Raw genomic sequence first — 20682 nt, forward strand, 5'->3', positions numbered from 1 at the left:
ACTTCATTGAGATTCTCTTGAAAAAGAACTGTAAACTAATCCACTACGACAACACAGCTCTGGCAATTTGCATTAGCTTCTAGTTATCTACCTAGATTTCCAAACTAGTTTACAAAGCAATCATTCTTTAACTAGTTAGTCCTCTATCAAAGAATGTATGGAGCAGAAATTGTTTCAACTGAGCTGACGTTTTTGTTTACTCAGCAAGCCTTATTTCCTTATCAAAATACACATAAAGTCAAAAAGGAAAGCTGGGGCATTTCTCCTACCAACAAGCATCCAAAGGAGGAAAACTGCTGAGTCATGAAGGCACACACAACATAAAAGTTATTCCAGTATTACAGATTACATGCATTTTTAAAGTGTATTCCTACTGAAGTTTTTAATTGTCATGACATATATTTAGAGGTTGTAGTCAAGCAAGCTACTGGACATTTTCAAATGGATGAATCCCAAACACCATGGAAGACAGATGTTGAGTGCCTGGTGCTACCTCTGATTCTATTTCTCCCTCGAACCGTCTTTGGAGGAATGATCAACAGTTACTGTGGTTTGTACAAAAAAAAAAAAGCTCCATTCTCATTATCTTTAGGTGTAAAAGTATAGCAAATAAAAACGTAAACAAAGATTACAAGATGTGGAATACACAGTGTCAGAGAGGAAGCAGTACTTCCTGAGGCCAGGCTTTTTACCTTGCTAGGTTTGAATGCCACACTAACCCTGGCAGTGTTCATTTCCAGAATACTTACACTCTTAGCATAGAACAAATAATATTTTAGGCTCTCATCTTGCCAATGAGAGAATATCCAGTGCAACAGATATCCAGAGCAAAGCCCAGAACAGTGTGCTTGAAAGTGATTTCCCTTTAACAAGGCCTATACAGAAAAGACAAATGCTCTCTATACTGGGACAGGGTTAAATTTTGCAACAGCTTTGTGGAACGCAAGAGGCTCCTACACTGACTTTACATATGCTTTTGATTAAGTAATACACAGAGGGCAAGAAAGAAGAGATAACCTTTTATTTCTCTTCCTTGCAAAGGGAGTTCTTACAATGATTAACATTAATCACCGAAACAGTGCAACAGGAAAAAGAAAATAAATTAAAAAACATTAGCTATCAGCATTTATACCCAGTTTCCCCTCTTTATCCTACTAATATATTGCCATATCAAGCTCTAACTTTCTGATATAAACAGAATTTTCAATTTTAAATGTTCAGTTTGGGGTATACTAACTGTCAGTTGTAACAATCCATAGGATATAGGGCTGCCTAGTTGCATGACGTGCCTAGTGACAGAGCACTCCTAAAAATAAAATCTTTATGAGCAAGCTAAGAATGAGCATGTAACAATGAAAGTATACACATTTTGAGAGTTAAGGTGATGTCACAGCTACACAGCTCTAATCATCATTTTTGAGGATTAGAATTTAGGACTTCAAAGCTAAATCCCTACTTATGTTGTGTTATGTAAAATACAGGCTAAAATAGCCTGTAGCAAGCAGCCACAAATGCTCAGTATAAATCTCAGGGGACTGGGGAAGAGAAATGTTAAGAGGAAAAAAAAAAAAAAAAAAAAGTAAAGTACAGCTGTATGGAAGAACAAGCACAGATTAGAAAAAAGATTGAATGGTAGTCTCATACTGAAATAACCATACAATTCCAAGATTCACATTTTTAAATAATTTTGGGTTGGGGCCAGGGGAGAAGACAGTGTAAAATGAAACATGGTTCATTTGGGCTTTTTTCCTATCTTTTTCTTCCTCCAACTTTTAGAGAAGATTCAAAGCAGCACATTCAAAAATGTGAAAACGTATTCATAGGCATTGTAGAAATTCCAAATACAGAAAAGCTAGATAGACAGAGAACAGCTGGAAACCAAGCAAATTTAAAGCTGAATAATATTTTAATAGGATGACATATCTGCTAGAATAATCACTAAGAGATGTGATGGATATTCCATTTAACTGCTTCACATCAAAATCAGATGGTGTTCCACAAAAAGCACAGGCAATCTCTCTCAACCTATGGCATGCTTTCTATCTTGGATGTACGGAAATGGCTCAAGACAGAGTTATGAATCAAATAAAACCAGTCAAGTCCACCAGAAGCTGCTTACAACAGTAAATTCCCATATGGCATCAGCATAAACACTCGAAAGAAGAGCATCCAGACTCCACTGCCCTACCTTGGGGGGGGTTCTAGCTTTTCCTGATGTGGGAGTCTGGAGTGTCTATGTATGCAGCAGGAGGAGTAGGAAAAGAGGGCAACATGAAAGGGAACTAACACTTCTGAAAAATACATCAGGAAAGCTGTATTAAACAAGGCAGGTAAATTTAGTAACAGTCTGAAACAAAAGCAAGTTGGGACAGCTCTGCTGTACTATTCTGGCCTTAATGGATTGAGGGTTTTTTCAGCCAGTTGTTTTGCACTTTCAGGTTTTTGTTTTGGACCACCACCCAACACCTGGCAGAAAAAGCTATCTATATTCCCTATGCTGTAGAAACGTTGCAGCCCTTCCCAGTGTGTCAGAATAAATAAATAGTGTCCCACTTTGCCTCTATTTCCCATCTGTACATCTTATCTTAAGCCATACTTTCCAGAGCAGGAACCACACGCAGTCTGTTCTCTCCAATACACACTATGATAGAACAGCAAGCATCAGAGGAAAAATACATTCTATCAAAGAATATATTCTATGTGATGACAATGGGTGCATTACAAATTTCAGCTATGTTATGCCAAGGAATGTGTGTTAATTATATTACAAAGCAAAATTAGGCAATGCAAGCTTACTGGAAAAATTTTTTAATTATTTTGTTATTGCTGTGCTTGCCAGAATCACTTGCTTACAACATAAGAAACCAATTCTAAACTCATTTTGAGCAGAAACTTTCTTCTGTAATTGCAGAATACTGTCCAATAAGCAAGAAGGGAAAAAAGACGTACTTTAAAACACAGGCATTCATAATGAAATGGATGGAAGGATAATTAATAAGCAATAGGTTAAATTTTATTTCTAACGTATCGATACACACACATCTCACAGCTATTTCCTTTTAGTTTCTGCAAGCGTCTCATTAAATCTCCTTAACAATGCCCCCAACAGTAAGTGATCAACCATATGAACTCTACTCTAACTGCTCCACCAAAACCCCAAGGAGATTAATTTATAATATATTCTTCCTTCCTGCAGTGAAGTACTTAGATTATTACCAATTTAGCATACAAGGACTCAAGCTAGAGGCAAACAAGCTTTAGCCTTTAGTATGCATGGGGAAGACAGGTTATACCTAAATGATCACCCAGTTGTGCTCCAGATGCTGAACTCACACTAACGTGCATCCACACAAAGAGCTGTTGTCCCATATTCCACTTAATATCTTTCACTGCTGAATGCACACATGCATGGGCACTTAGCATCAAAACAGAGTGAAATAATACCAGGAAAACATATAAAGTCTTATTTTATTGACTGTCAGCAGACACCTGCCTGATTCATCCCAGTCTCTTAAAAATAAATAGCTTGCCTTAAGCCACTTTCAGAAAGTATCTTACATGCACAAAATAAAGACTCCAGCAGCTATTTAAGCTAACCTGCTTGACTTTGAGGACTGCTAATCCACTTCAGCACAGGCAGGTAGCACAGCACAGACTGAGAAGTGACAACACCTTAAATCACTTCTTACCTTTGACTCACCACACAGGAACTTTGACTTTATAAAGAAGCAGACTTGAAACACGTTGTTTTAAGCCACTACTGAAATTTCCTTCTTGACCACAAAGTCAAATTTGTACATCTAACAGCATGCGAAATGCCTGACATGGGGATACAAAAAAATATTCTGACACCATGTGGACTTGAGACTAAGCTGACAGCACAGACGTAATACAGAATTGCCTAGCAGCAGCACAGTAATTACACTAAGAAACTATAACAATCAAAACCAACTGCTTGACCAAATATAACCACCAATCCAAGATGAAAAACAGTATGTACACCTATTTTCTACAGCCTGAAATACAGGAAGCATGCAGAAGTCTACCATGCTTCAGTCAACTGTCGTCAGCTATGGAAACAATTCTACAGAATTGATCTTTAAGACTGAGGGCAGGACAAGATTTGGGGTTTTGTTTGTTTTTAATATATACACTTAGCTCTTCAAGTAACAACAAAAGTCCTTGTAGACTTCTAAGTGTGGCACATTTATTCAAACTGATATAACTTCTTGAGATGTCTTTCACTAAACAGTTGTGTCGTCCCCCCCCGACAGCCCCCAGACTTCCGCCTTCAGAAAACAGACATTCACTCTGGATTATTTAAACTTGGAAAAATGCAAGTGTTTTCTTTGAAAAAATATCTATTGTTACAGCAAAACCTTGGGTTTCCTTTCAAGCAAGATCATATGATTACACGTTTATATTTTACTTTCCGCAGGAATTTACACACCCCCCCATTTGCATCCTGTTATTCATTTGGTGTTTCCCTTTACCTCAGAGTGCTGTGTTAATAAAGTGGTCCTGCTGGCTCAGGGTAGGCACTCAAGGTGACAACCAGTGTTCACTCCTGCATTTGTCAAGATTTATTCTACAAGGCTTTCCGCATATATTTAACTGCACAAAAATTTCCCTCAAAAAAAGCAGTTCTGTAAGAAGTAATTCACAGCCGGATTGTGAAACTCTAACCTAGGGGGCTTCAGGGTATTTTTGTTCATCCTGTACTTCAGAGTATTGATTTCTCTTTTGGAGGGTAAGTTTTAGGCTAAACAGATCCCATGTTATTTAAACACATTAAAACAGCATGAAATATCTTCCTTTCAATATTGGATCTATCGTAGATTGCCTACTCTTTGTTATCATTGATGTTAGCCCTTAAACACCTTCATGAAAATTCTGATTACTAATCTGATTTGTAACCCTACAGTTCAAAGTCCTGAAAATAAGTAAAAAGCCTTTTCTGCTAAAAAAGGTTAAGATTGCTTCTATTGAAGTTACAAATTAAGCTTGCATGATTTTACAGTGTTCAAAATGGCTTGCACAATGTAAGCAACATATAATTATTTATACTTCCATGTTTCACCAGCTTTTTTTTTTAAACGCAGACTACAGGGAAAATATTCTCCTGTAATGCACCTCATATATGCACTTACGTGTTGCTTGATAAGTTCTTTCCTAGCCAACCACTTGAAATTGTTAATTATAACACAATTAAATACCCTATATTCTACAGCCGTGGTCCGATATTGTAAGCATTAGATGTGTGTGTCTGTCTGATGCAGATAGCACCCTAAGAGTAAATTATAATGTTAAAAACACAGGTTATGTATGCTTCAATTCTGGATCCACAGTATTTAAATGAAGGTATAATTTCTGTGCCACTAACACATGTCTAACTAATCACCACTCTAGAATGGCTGAAAGCTACCTTTACATTTAAGTTAGAAACAAGCAACCGATGTACATTTTGGTGTAAAGTTCTGGATGCAGCAATGAAAAGGAGCAGACTATTTCTGCATTTCAAAAACTGACATGAAACCATCACATCTCCCCCTACAGAACAAGGCAGTGTAAGAGAACATGTTTCTGGCCTGACTACTCCAAGTGCTGCTGCATTACCCTTGTGAGGGCTGGGGCCAAGGAAAACCTGCCCACACGATTGAGGAACCTTAGTTGTCGTCTTAATGCCTCATGCTCTGCTTTAATCTGGGCTTGAACACAGGAAGGACTTGGAGTTTACTTCTTTACAAGTCACCTTTGCAATAAACTACAGGAAGGGGCATTAGGAATTTCTTTATATCAAAACAAAGACATTTTTGATGCATCATTAGCAAAACATACAGCTGATGGGAACTCAACGTGTTGGACAGCAATGGTTTCATGAATGCAGCTTTCAGATGGGAAAGAAAGAATTACCTTCAGTGTCTAAAGAAAAAGGTTGGAAGACTCATCAGAGGCAACATTACTTCCAAATGCAAAGCTTTGAAACACTGGTGATTTCAGTGAAACATAAGTAGTTACATTTGATTTTGGAGAAACTGGAAAGCTTACTTTACACAGTTACATTGTATATAGCTACCCACTCCATGTCCCATGAAAATACAAATAAATTAACAGCTTTAAGTACTTAAACAGGTGAAATCAACAGCGGTATGAACAGAACTTTACTAACAGTCTAGAAGCAAATAAATTCTCAATGCTTACCATCAAAAAAACTTTTGGCTCTCAGGTAACTGACGCTAAGCCTAAGTACAGACAGTTTATCCAATTTGGCGATAACATCTTGAGGGAAAGGCAGAAGGCTCGCCAAGCGGTCCAGCTCTGCATTCAGGCGGTCCCTGTGTCTCTTGGATGGATTGGACTTGACTCCTTCAGCTGGGGATGGCTTTACTCTGTGGCAAAAAAACCATAACACAACATAAATGAAAGTTCTTTCCCAAAAGGAAGGTAAATATTTGCCGAACTAAATATTTTAACTTGCCTGTTAAACTTTAACAAGTAAAGTGTTTTTTACCAAATGACTTCTGTTTCCCATTGGGAAAAAAAAAATAAAACTAAGCTGGTTTAACTCCACCCTCCAGTACACACTGTTGTATGAAGCAGTTTGATCTACAATCAAGCAACAAGTAGTCTGACTACTTCAGACATAAGCATTTGAAACCTTTGAGATTCAGCTTTTTTTTTTTAATAAGAAGGTTCCTAGACTTTCACTAAAATATCACTTGAATTCTTCCAAATATTTGTATCACATATAATTCAACCATTTTTAGCAGCATTTGTGTACAAATGAAATTGACAGTACACTTTCTTATAGAATCTTAGAATGGTTTGGGTTGGAGGGACCTCAAAGATCATCTAATACCTTACTGACATGGGCAGAGACATCTTCCACTAGACCAGATTGCTCATCCAACCTGGCTTGCATTTATGATTTTTCACACCCTCTCAACTTTTATCAGTGTTTGGAACTGGCTACTGACAACTTAAAAAAAAAAAATTGCAGGAACTTGCTAGAAAACAAGGCAACCAAAACTACACAAGAAATACAGCTCAAACAGCAATAAAAATCTCTTTAGCAAACACAACTAAGTTTAGCTTTTAAGTCACCTCTCAGCTGAAGGCATTTTATTTGTATATGGCATGACAAAGGCATGCCTTCATACCTGACAAAGTACAACTTTAAAAGCTTTCTGTTATGAATGACTTACTGAAGTTTTTGTAAACTTGCTATTTTTCATTCATTTTCAACCTGAGCTCCAATTCAAGATACTTGGATACTCCCACCTTCCCAATTATGCAAAATCTAGGAAGAAATTTCAATTATTCCTACTTATTTTAAATTAGTCATTACAAGATGACACTGAAACCAAGCAATTTATCTGCACAAACTGTAGCAGATTTTACAATATTAAACAGTTTTCTAACTGAAGACTGACTTATTTTTACTTTTCCAGTATTGCAGTTCTACTTGAGATTTGCAGCAATAAACAATTTCTGCTGCCCTCATAGAAATGGTGGTTCCGAGAAATGTATCACTCACAAAAATAATTAACATGCAGACTTTCATAAGCTTATTACCTCAGTGTTTCATTAAGTCTGCTTCCAAGCTTCATCCTTATATCAGTTTTACAATAAGAGTAGACATTCCTATTTTTAGGTTGGTTTTACTTTAGGTTTCAACTGCACTTTAAGTAGTTTAAATTCAAGCCTTTCTTTTTACTGGCATTGTTTATTCACGTCTCTCATCAAGAACTTGCACCTACGTCTGGCTGCCTCTTCCCTACTACTAATATTGCCCTTCTGCACATTAAAAGAGACATGTTCCTTAGGTGGAGCCTGGAAACTTAAAGAGGCCATAAAACACAGAAATAAAACATATCTGCAGCAACTACTTACTCCCCAGATTGATAAAGTTAAGCTTGCTGCTGGGTAAAGCTTGTTTGTAACACTTTTAATAGGGTTTTATCGTAAAACCACTGGAAAAGCAGGGAAAAGAGATGAATCAAGAAATTTGAAAATTCTCTCCTTTGAAAAAATACTGCTTCATCATCAACTGAAATGGATGACCAGCTAAATATTAGATTGGATGTGTCTTCAGTCACAAGTCCTGACTTTCAGACCTGTGGCTTACTGTATACTCAAGTGAATATTAAAACTCAGTAAAGCTCTCTTCACATTCTCTTATTCTGGCAGTATCTACAAACCATCTTCTACAAACCATATTACTAACACAATTTAAATGTAACTATATTAAAATAAAGTCTATAATCAGCAAACATTACCAGTAACACTAACAGTTACTTCATAATTATTTAAAATATATTAAACTACCGTAAGTGGAGAGAATAATAAATTCCAAAATTTAGGCAAGTAATGGTTCCGTAATAATCAGTAAACAGCTCACTACTACCATTAAATCAAACAAGTCTGCTTCCAAACAGTGGAGATCCCCATGGAATCCTTAATTCTAACGAGTTCAAAGTACAAAGATTTTTTAAGTGTAATATGCAACATTTCTGAAAATTAAATTACAGGTATTTGCAGCATAAACCTTACCATGTTCTCTCCCTCCAAATCAAACGCTGACTTTTTCCCTATTTTTCCTCTTTGCCACCCATCTAAAATCCATTCTATAAACATGTAAGCTTTGGAGACAAGGGGAATAGGGACGGAAATGCCAGGGGCATAAGCAGCAAGCTAAATGATTTTCCATCCACTTACGTAAACCCTTGATGCTAAAGGCAGCCCTGTCTGCATTGCAGAAAACTGTCTTCAAGGAAAATCATGTGCTATGTCAAGATTAAATCTATACATGTGTTTTATTAAAAACAAACAAACAAAAAAAACCCAAACAAAACCAAAACAAAATATACAACATCCAACAAAAAAAAAAAAAGAAAAAACCAACAAAAAAACAAACAAACAAAAAAACAAAACAAAAAAAAGCCCCCCAAAAAACAACAAAACAAAAAAACCCCACAACTAAACCAACTAAAGAACTAAAGGGGGGATTTGGGGATTTTAAGTGGATCTTTCAATTTTTGATCTCTTGCCTTCCCTAACCAAAGGCCAGAGGTCTCTCTACACATGGTGTCCCCAAACAAGCCTATAACCCTTATCATCCAACAGCTGTAAGATGAGCAAGCACTCTTAATTCTTTTTTTAACAGTTCTAAAAGATTTACCATCATAACATTAGCTGACTACTATTTTCACAGGTCTGCCACAGACTACCTGATCAGTTGTCATTACACATGCTTATCATGCTCACCTTTACAGACAACATCAAATTATTAAAAGAAAGTGTACAAGTACCTGAAGCTTAATTATTATCAATGGCCCAAAACAAGTTTCAATATTTGCACGGTAATTTGTATTTTAAGGAAAATCAAAGCAGTTCTGAGAAAAAAGGTACCAAAAAAGTACAAACTTATTTTTTTCACAACATGTCATCAAAAGCTTTGAACAGGAAAAAAACCAAGCACTGAAAAGCATAATTTCTTACTAACTAGGACTGAAGTGTGAAATGAAGTCAAGAATTAAAAGGACGTGCAAGAAGAGTAGTAAGTGACATGTTTAAAAACTAATTCTGTTAAAAAATAATTAGAAATTCATCAGAACTGTTTTATTGCTTAGCAGAAAAAAGACATAGGGAAAGAAGAACATGTCACCTAACTAATGGATTTAAACTTTTCAGCCATATATATTTTTCATGGCATATTTAACCTTACACGCAATAACATGTTATTCTTATGTATATTATTTAATTCAACGTAGCTCGGGTATATGAAATGCATCACTTACCACCAGGCAAGTATTAAAAAAGGTGATATCCTCCAAAATTCTCTCCTTAGCAACTGAAAAATACTTCTAAGCCTTTACTTTTATTTTCCGCACCAAATTTACAATTACTGAAAATTCAGCTGACAATTCCTTTGGAACGATGGATACCATACAGACTATCAACCTCTTCAATCAAAAGTTGTTAACCTATTTTGAGGGGCTATGAGACCCTTTTCCAGTGGCTCCTTCAGCAGGCAATGAAAGCAGCAAAGATTTAGGCAACTAAAAAGACAAAGTTGTTTTTATTTAAAAAATCTCCATTGGTGGCTTGTTACTCATGCTGTTTGCTGTCCTAAACACTAAACAGGTTGTTACAGTGTATGAAGGACTCCACCAGAGTGACAGAGACAGACAGAACACAAAATAGAGTTTCACACTCATTTTTCTTTTACTGCTTAAGATCACTGAGAAAGAGGAAAAAGAAGTACATTCCAGAAAAAGAATTTTGTTCTATTGACTACATGATCTACATTTGTCTATCTCCATTTGCTGCAGATTCTCTTGCTAAAAAGTATTCTTTTTCAAGAAGCATTGACGAATCCTCACAAAACATAAAACAGTGAATTTTAAGTAGCAGTCTGCAGGTAGCGTAAAAGTACCCCAAGACTGGCAAGATCATAATTTATATATAAGTTTATTCTACATGTAACAGTTTTATTGCCTCCATTTTAAATAAGAGGCAAACTGCTGCTTGTAGCAGATAGTGTTTTGCACAAGGAATCTTCTAATGATCACTTTTCTTTTCCAGTTAATTTCCACTTGCAAACTTGTTCTGACACTTCATGTTTGTTTGCCCTGAAAGAATTAATAAATACTTCCATTTTTAAAATTAAAATCTCTTCACTGCTTTAGAAATTACACCTACTCAGAATTAAGGATTAACTATTAACTATTCTAATATACTTATGATAGTAAGTACTCTAGAGAAAAATATTTAAGCTAACACACAAAATAATTTATTTTGCTAAAGAAACATGCCATTACACCTTTCATGCTGCAAAGTATGAAAAATTTAAACTTCCTCACTCCGTTCCTTGTCTACATTCATTCAGTTATGCAAAACAATTTCTATCCAGACACTGAAAAAAATTAAAAACAAGGCAAATCAGAGCTAGTAGGAAGGAAAATATAAATACTACAAGGTGGAGCTACATTTTAGATTCTAACTACAGTAAACCCTACTTCCATAAAATCCACATTTTATCCTTCCAACAAAACATAGTTCATTAAATCAGCAGTTCAGTTAATAATCATTAGAGAAAAGAAATTCAAGACTATAAAAAAAACCAAAAACAGAAACAAAAAAAACCCCAACAACAACAAACAAAAAAACGGGGCCAAGCTTCAGTGGGGAGTGAAACGCCCCACGGACTTACTGCCACCAGGGGGACTCGCAGTGCTCAAACATTACACGGGGAGGAAATTTAAAGGCTCCAAGCTTTTACAGAAGTGATTTCTGTAGCCTATTACATGCAATTGGAGTGCACATGGCTTAGTGGACTTTTTTTTTTTTTTTTTTTTTTCCTTTTCAGATGACAAGATAACAAGATGAACTGCAGGAACAGTTGCCTATTAAGTTTCTCCATGATTGCTTTTCTCTTTCAGATGTAATACTGTAATTCCCTTCTGAATTAAAAAAAAAAAAAAAAAAAAAAAAAAAAAAAAAATTTTCAACATTCAGCCCTGCCAGGCAATAGCCTGAGCTTCCCTCTCAAGTTCAGTTTCTTACATGGCACATATTAAAAACAGGGAGTTGGAGGTAGGGGGAAGTTTCTTAAACCAGTTTTGAATTACCACCATGGCTTTAATGAGTTGCTTGCACCTAAAGCAAGAGGTATTTCTTCTACGACATTTTTTTCCATGGTAACTGTAGCATTATATGAACAGCTTCTTCCATTTCTATAAACTGGCTGCCTACTGCCACAGGTTACCAATTATCATGCTTCATTCACAATTACATAAATAGCAAAAACAAGCAAACAAACAAAAAAACCCCAACCCTGAACTACCTACAGAAACAAATCTCTTCTACCAAAGATTCTAGTCCCAACAATGTACAATCTCTTCCTACCCACACCTCCTCCTCCCCACTCCCCACCCCCAAAGAGCTGCAAGTTCTACTGGGGGAAGGAAGTATCGGCTTCAAGCAGATTAAAATCATGGTACCATCAAACCCTCATTAACCAGCAGCAAGTACATCTTCCCTCCCCCTCCCGGTTAGAAATGCTTATTGCCTCTCTCACCCTCTGACCCACCAGTAATGTGCTGTAAGGTCAGTCTATCAGAAGAAGCAACCGAAGAGCATAGCCACTTTGAGCAGAAACATGTAAGAATTACACTGCAAGATACATTTGACTTGCATAAAAACAATCCCTAGCAACCCAAGCAAGGTGGGTTAATAATCAGCCTCCACTTCAATTTACAGGTGAACATTTTAATATGAATACTTTTATTTTAAGAAGAAACACTTACTTCTTTCCTTTGGTCCTACAGGGCAAAGTCCCTCAATAGCTTGATGGTTCCCATTAGTAACAAAAAAGAGACTAATCAACTAATTCAAACTCAACTAATCAGAGAAGCTCAGCCAGCTTATGTAACAAGGAAACACACAGAAAGGGAATACTTACAGATACTACTAAAGATACTACAGTAACGTAAAAGAGGTTTCATATCCTCTAACCATGGCAAACCAGAACTTAATAGTAAGCCAGGCACTAAGAGATCTTACCAACACTGCAGAACTCCTCAACCTTTCAAAGTCAGGACTGGAGAACTATTTGCCTTTAGCTACTAACAGTCTATAAATACTCCCAATATATTTTTATTTCTTCACTCATTTAATTCTTAAAATACAGATCTAGGGACTCAATTTAATATGATAATCTAATTTTTTGCTTGGAAAACAAATCGTCAAACAAGCAAACAATGTTATTTTCATAATGAATGCACCTTCTAGCAAGGGAGCTCTTTTTATTAAAAAGGCATTTTTGTGAATACCCAGATATGTACCTGCATTCATTCTAACACCTTGAGTGCTTTTTTCTTTGGAGACAATTTCCCTCCTTCCAAGACAGCTGTCTGCTATAAATCTAGAAATGTATCATTCACAATAGAATTTCATTAAATATTGGCAATGCTCTCCTTTAGTAATTTCACAGTTTTGCATCTAAAAAATTCAGAAATAGACGGGGATTTTTTGAGCTTTGCATCACAGCTAGCATTTTTTTTTTCAGCTCAGTAATTAAGATTTCCTACTTTTTCAGACCCATAGATTCTTGGCTTTCAGTTGAAAGTGTAAGTTAAGCACGTCCACAAGCCAAAAAAATCATTCTCAGGAGACCAGCCTTTTCGCGGTGCATGCAATGCCTTGGACTCAAACCTACAGCAGGTGCATAAAACAAAATTACTCAAGGTACTATAAGCTAACTGCACTTTTCTTCTTTTTCTTTCAACCGCTTTGCAGCACTTGAGTTTGTTTCGTAGGTGAAGAAATAGCATCTACTGCAACACCGGAGGTTATAGCTGGTTTTATACCCTCCAAATAGGTTAAAAAAAACATCGGACGGTGGGAATCGTCCGAGCCACTCCCGGCTCCCACCCTGCGCTGCCCGCAGAGACACCTGAGCGCTCGGCAACAGCGGTGCGGAGCGCGGCAGCCATGTGGCGGGGGCCCGCCCGGGACAGCGCGGCCCCCCCGCGGCACCCACCGGCGACACCCGCTCCGGCGGGGTGAGCGGGGCCGCCGCTTGGGAGCCGTCACCTCAGATGCCTCCCAATCTAGGTCAGCCGGCTGCGCCGTGCTGCCGGCACCGCTCCCTCCTTCCACCGCCGCCATCCTCCGCGCCCCGACACTCCCTGCTTGTTAGTGTGGGGTTTGTGTCTGTTTGTTTGTTTGAAGAGAAAAAGCTATAAAACGACACAAATCCGGCCGGCACCCTTAGGCACCACCTTTCCCGGGCGCCCCGGTACCGCAGCACGCACCGGCCGCCCCCGCAGGGGCCTCCGCGGCGCGGTGTGCGGCAGGACGGCGAGCCGCCGGGAAGCCGGTCTCGTCCCGTCCCTCCCTGCCGGTCTCTCTCCCCTCCCGCCCCGCGGGGCCGCTTACATTTTCTGCACAGGTTTCCGCCGCTTGCGACTGGCGTAGGTGACATTGGGGTTCATCCTGCCGCCGCTCCAGCGCCCCGCGCTGCAGCCCTCGCCTCGCTTGGCCCGCGGGCCCCGGCCCTGTTGTCCGCGGCCGCCCGGAGCGTAGGGAAGTGCAGCGCCCGGAGCACGCTCGCTCGCTCGCCGCGCTGGTGGCGCCTTCCTTGGCCGGGCGAGGACGGGAGGCGGAGGCGCTACGGGGCGGGGATCCCAGGTGATCGGCGGCGGCTACACCCACTGGCCGCCCCCGGAGGGCACAGGTGTGGGGGCGGCCGGGGCTTTCCAGCTCCGTTCAGCCCCGCGTCTCCCTGCCGAGGCGACGCCGTCTCCCGGCCGGCTCCCTCTGCGGCGACTGCAGGAGGGTGCACGGCGGCCTCTGCACCCCAGCGCGGCCGCCGTCTGCTGGCCGAGCGCCTGTCAGTGTGCGCGGCGGCGGGCCGGGCCGCACCGCACCGCCCCGCCCCGCCCGGCCCAGCCCCGAGCCTGCTCCTCCCGCCGCCGCCGCGCTCCCCCGGCCGAGTCCCGCCCCGCTCGGCTGACAGCCGCCACCGCCCCCTCGCCGCGGAGGCCCCTCACGGTGGCGGGGCGGAGGGAGGAGGGGGCGGCCGTGCCGCCATGTTGGGAAGGTCAGGCGAGGAGAGGGAGGGCCGGTGCGATAGAGGAGGGGGTGGCGGCCCGGGGAGACAGAGGTGGGTGGGCTTCGGGATGGGGATGGGGTCGGAGAGGGAAAATCCTCAAGCCTGGAGTGGCCGGGGAGGGATGCGCGGGCCGCTCCCGCGGCAAGGAAGGTCAGCTCCACGCACTCACATCGCCCCAGTAACAAAAAATGACTGGAGGAAAAAAATAAGAAAATCACAGCGTTTAGTTTTGAAAGCAAAATGTCACTGCCTCAGCGGCGCGATTAAGCCTCTGTCGGTCACCCCCTACCTACCCCCTTTTCCCTTGGTCTGCCACCTCCCCCGCATCCCGCCTCCCCAGGGCTGAAGCCGTCACGGCCGGAGATCTCCCAGCACAGAAACCAGAAATAACCAGACCGCCCGAAATACGAGTGGAGGGGGGAGCCCTGGGTAGAAGTGCCCGCGGGGGCGGAGATGAGGAAGGCACCAAGGTCCAGCGAGGACAAGGACAACAGGACACCTGGGGAAATGAAGGAAGTCACTGAGGGCAAGGTTGCTTCTCGCTAAGCACTAGGAGGACCGATTGGGTTTATTGGACAAGGACGTGGCTCATACCTCATCAGGGGGTAAATCCCTGAGTTACTACACTTACATATTAAGATAAACATTTATTTTAAAGAAGAGGAGCAGAAAAAAAAAAAAAAAAAAAAAAAATTAAAGGAAAAAGTAAGAGGTGCTGCCAAATAAACCCATCCAAACAGAGCTACGGTGCCGTTCTGACCCCGCCGCTTCTCCCGCCCATTTTCTTCCTCCGTTTCGCCTCGCAGCAGTAGCAGCGAAGCTCTTCCCCCGGGATAACCCCAATAAATTTTGCCTCAACGCTAACCTTGGGAGTCGCCCTGTGTAAACACAACCTGCTCGGGGGCACGGCTGAGACCGGAGCTGGGAAAAGCACCCCCCTCATCCCCTCCAACGCACCCGCGTCCCGCGGAGCGAGGGGGCTGGCCGAACGCGGCCGCAGAGGAGCGACTCCGGCTACGGGCTCAGCCCCGCTCCCGGTGCCCGGTGCCCCCGCATCCACCCGTTCCCGGCGGCGGAGGCAGTGTCCGTGGTGCTGCAGTCTGTCCGCCCATCTGCCCGCCCGCAGGGGCTGCCCGGGCCCTCAGCGTTGCTTCGGCGGCGGGGAGCTCGCACCGCCCCTCGCTGCTCACTGCCCTGTTACGCCAGCGCCTGTGCTCCGCTCTGCCGGCGGAGGGGCTTAGCGGTGGCCCAGGTACTACAACCTGAGGGGGTGCGGAGCCCAGCCCCAGACAGCCGGCGGCGGCGGGGGGAACGGCGCCCGCCCCGCGGCTCCGCGGGTCAAGGCCGGGGCCGAGGCCAGGGCAGGGGCCGGGCCGGGGCCGCTTCGTCCCGCCGCCCGGGCCTCCCCCTCCTCTGGGAGGATTAGGCAGCATAAGGCGCTCTTGTTTACCAGCTTAATTACCCGGGTTTGGTTGCCTGGGAAGCTATCCCGGATGCAAAGTACGCTGAAGCCACAGTACGAAGATACAATTAATTTGACTAAACCTTAACAATGCCAGTGTGCTTGCTAGTAGGCCAGTTAATCAAATAATTCTTTGATGTATTTGAAAAATACATCTTCAGCAAACAACATTAAAAAAACATTGTAAATAGACCATACAATCTACAAGGTCAGTGCCTTGCAGTCATGTTCCTGTCACAGCACTGGCCAAACACCTTTGCAGAAGACGTTGCTAGCTTCTCTCTCTCCTCAGTCCCTTTCCTCTTAACATTCTTTCCAACATCCTGGAAAAAAAGAACACACTGTACACCACATCATACCACCTTATCTCCTCCGGCCCCTGTCTTCTCTCGATTTTAGAACTGAAACTTGAAATAAGTGCATTTTTGTCACTCCAAACACATCCAAGCATTCAGTTTCTTCTAGTCCTTTTCAGTACTCTCGTCTCTTCTAGCCTCTCCCTGCTCACTGCTTTCTTCCTCTGTCAACAAGTGTGCTGTGATCACTCCATACACAACATAAATTGCTGCTCTGCTTTTTATTCTTCTCTTCAGCTCCATTATCACTGTGTTGAAAGCTTGCAGGCATCATTTAAGGATCATCTTCTAATTTTTAATTTAATTTCTTCCAGCCTGTTTTTTACTTCCTCACTGAGATTGAATGAAGTCTCTAGCAGCTTCTAATTCTTCACTGGACCTCAAGATCTCAACCATTTCTTGACCGTGTTACTTAGACACTCTCAGAGACAGTCCTGCTCTCTCATCTGCCAACTCCAAATCTACTGGGGGCGAAATGAAGAAGGAAGTAGGCTTTAGCCTACTATGATGGACTTCATGTCTTGGTTCCCTTTGTGATCCATGGGAACTCATATGGTGTCTGAAGTACTGTAGTTACTCCTCAGCTCCCTAATTTGGAACTAGAGAGTAAGGAAAACCCATGCTGCTAGGCAGAAACCACATTTTCTGTATCTTCATAATACACTGCCTGCTACTGGAAATCCACTCCTATGGTTCAGCCACCTATTTAACAAGAAATATGAAATCTGAGATGTTCTGCACGCAGAGAGCCATAGAATGCATGGAGAACTTGCTTACATGTCACTGGAGCCTTTTAAACGTATTATCTACAGCTTTTGCGAATCTGTCCTCACCTAATGTTCTTGTTGTCTCTTTGCCTAATCCATTGTCTCAGTGTTTTCTTTTATGTTTGACAATTTGAGTACAGTAGAGATCTTGTCTCAGATTCAGTGTTAAACTAGCAAAGACAATACAGCCATGATTCAGCAATCTTCGAGCCTACTTTTCAGCATAAGTTTTTTGTTGGGCTTTTTAAATATTGTTTTTTGAAGAAATATATTGCCAGGTTTAACAACATGTTTGGTCTTGCAAAAGATGCCTGTGGCTAATGTCATGTGGGCAATTAAGAGGATTTAATTCATAGGTAGATCGCTTTTATGTATATCGTACAGTTTTAACTAGTCTCTTCTCATTTTATCACTATTTTACCCACTTGGGTAGTAGCCTGCTACCTAGGTCTAAACTCAAGATCACGACTTCCCTTAATAAATTCTCTCAGGATCTCTCATTAAGGATCACTTCTCTCCATATTGTTTAAATCCAGCATTTTTGTCTGTATAGTCAGGAATCATGTTGTTATCCAGTGATTAGATTTCTAAGAACAAATAAATTTGTGCATCTTGTGAACTGTGCTTTTTCCAGCCTTGGCATGTAAGAGGTGTCATATGAATGAACACATTCTTCGTATCTAATATGCTTTGTGATTACCATCCTCTGAAGTTTCCAGAGTTCTCACCTGTCAGATGTAGCAGCTGTTGTCCTGACTCCAAAAAGAGTGATGTTCTTTTGCTCCACACATTTGTTGTGCCCCATTTCTGTTTCCCTTGCCCTGCACAGTCCCCTTCCCAGCTCTGTCTCCTGGCCTCTCGCTCATTTCACAAGGTGGGAGCTTTTTGGAGGAGTAGATTTTTACTTAACAGATAGAAATTCCTGAGTGGGCTGGAGTTTCACAGGAACACTATGAGACCAAAAAAAATCTTGTCATTTGGGAGGAATTTATAAGAATTATAAACACTACTTGTTATCTTAGGGTCATCTCTGACTCATTTCAAGCCTGTATCCTAATCTTTCTGTCTGTGTCCAGAATTTTACTTCCCTCAGTTTAGTTCCATGTGCTGTCTATCTGTCTTCAGTGCAAATAATGCAGAAAAAAATCTGGTTTGGTTATCTGTGATTTATATTCTGTCTCTAGGGATGAGGAAAGAAGATTGCGAGTTAAAATTGTGATTTATGCACCTCAGATTTTGGGGATATATAGCACTATTGCTGGCTTAGGTGTTATTTTCCATGGCACCTTTGTTCTGCTAAGAATTAATATCTATAATAACTCAGATGGTTCTCATCATACTCAACTGGAGGAATTAATAATCTAGAGAAGTTGAATTAGACAGTGAATACTTTTATACTGATTCTTTAGTGACTGGGAAGGTCACACAAACATTTTACTGTGAGGAACCAGGAATATTGAGGGAAATTCTGCCCCAGCTTTTAAAAAGTAAACAGAAATAGCCATATCTAGGAAAAAAAACCACCTCAGCAATGGGACTAATATTACACTGCTTTATAATGATTTTTCGCAAATAAGCCTCAGCAGATACCATTTGAACTGCAAACAATGCTCCTTTTTTTCTTGCTATTCATGTTTTTGCCAATATATGACAGAACCAGCATATTCTTTTTCTCTTCTCTGGTCCCCACACCTGGCTCCCCACTCCCACCAGCCTTGCAGGAGCCTCTGATATGCCAATGTTTAAAAGTACACCAAGTTTTCTATTGCATATTTAACTCGGGGAGCATTTCCAGAAGTCAGACAGCCATGTAAGGGATGAAAAATACAAAGCATAATTAATTTCAGGCAAGTAGAATAGCTTGTGTTGAAAGTGCTTTGTTAGTAATGATATTTTTATTCTTTTAAATTCATTGCACCAATCCAATGAAACCCATGGTCTTAATTGTTCCAACAGGGACCAGAAAGAAATCCTGAACAGATGTAAAACACATTTAGAGAACAGGGTTCAAGATTTTTTCACTCTGAGAATATTAGATAAATCATTAACCATCATCACTGAGGTAGGATCATGATACTGCTTGATACTGCTATGATATGTAAAATGAAAAGCATGTTTCACCTGTGAGCATAGACAATCATTTTTCTTTATTATCATTATAATGGAAGTATTAAAATCAGTACATCGCTTACTATTGTCAGGTTTTCTCTTGTATATGGAAATGAGCAGAAGAAAGTATATGGAAACTGCCTCTTCCTTCAAGACAACTCTCTTTTTTTTTTAATCTAAACCAGAAAATTTCTGAAGAACTACACAGTTACATGAAGCAACTTCATTAACCTTGGCTGCGTAAATACATTCAGCAAATCTCTTCCCCCAAAAACATTAAAAGTAAATTTTGTTATATGGTTAAAATGGCCTTTATATTGTCATTCCAAATGAGCTTCACATTTTTGTCCTGAAAGTGAAGAGCCACTCATTATTTTAATACAATGTAATTTACTTCTAATCAAGTACTCAGAGCCTTAGAATAATAAGTGGTAACAAGTCATCCCTTCCCAAGAACAGGTCAAGAGGAGCTGGTAGAGCCTGTTAATCAAGACACCAGTAGTTAGACACCTCTGTGACTGACCACTTCTCCTTCCTTTTCACCTTCTTCCTTGTTGAGAGAGTAAATTTTTTTTTGTTATGTCAATATGCGAAGAGTTTTGTTGGCAACTACGAATACATTTAAAGAAAAATACTCTTTCTGCATTCTTTGCACAATGTTCATCCTTCTGGCAGTCACACTGTTGGGATCAAAAAATACCTTCTGTCTGCAGGACCCTACCAAGGCTCCCTGGCATACAATGACTCAGATCCATACTATTACTTTTTTTTTTAGTTTCAAAAATAAGCTTGCTGCAAGCAAGCTGGAAATAGACACTGGTCTGTGCTAACCTTTGAACTGCCCTTGGGAATGACAGGGGAATGTGCCATAAGTGTAAAGGACAATTCTAACCATTAAAAATGACCAATGATTGAGTTTTAATGTCCAGGAAGTTCCATAGCACTCATTAAACTTAGTAGTACAGATAAAACCTTAGAGTATATTTCCAATGCTTTTGGCCATAAATGAAACAAATACCCTACAATTATTCATATGCAGAAGCAGAAATGTTTGGGTCACAGCAGTAAATCACCATGACAATCAGCAGATCTGGGCAGCATATGATCCACTTGCATTACCATATGATCTTGCTGAACCAAGACCTTTTGTGCTGTTATACAGGAGAACAAATACATAAAGACCTAGTCATTTTACTTCTGCTTTAAAAACACTACTGAACTGTATTTATTAAAAGGTCTTTGTTGCTAAATTGGCTTATAATATTAATGAAACCTGTGGTTTGTGAGTGCCTGAAACAAGCTTACAATTATGACGGGTAACTCAGTAGGCTGCAAGTTCTCTTTCTGCTCTCATTAAGAGGAAAGTGT

At 40.8% G+C, this 20682-nt stretch overlaps 1 protein-coding gene across 1 annotated transcript in view; it reads right to left on the reverse strand.

Annotated features, from left to right (window-relative positions):
* AHR (aryl hydrocarbon receptor) overlaps window positions 1-14440 on the reverse strand; it is a 63631-nt gene extending 49191 nt beyond the window's left edge. Inside the window, exons 1-2 of the mRNA XM_071735776.1 lie at window positions 13945-14440; window positions 6202-6389 (exon numbers count right to left, since the gene is read on the reverse strand). Of these exons, the coding sequence (XP_071591877.1) occupies window positions 6202-6389; window positions 13945-14000 (244 nt within the window). The 5' untranslated portion in view covers window positions 14001-14440. The remainder of the gene's footprint in view (window positions 1-6201; window positions 6390-13944) is intronic.
* Between the last annotated feature and the right edge of the window lie 6242 nt (window positions 14441-20682).

The sequence above is a fragment of the Heliangelus exortis genome, chromosome 2 (genome assembly GCF_036169615.1).
Source record: "Heliangelus exortis chromosome 2, bHelExo1.hap1, whole genome shotgun sequence".
Classification (NCBI taxonomy): Eukaryota; Metazoa; Chordata; class Aves; order Apodiformes; family Trochilidae; genus Heliangelus; species Heliangelus exortis.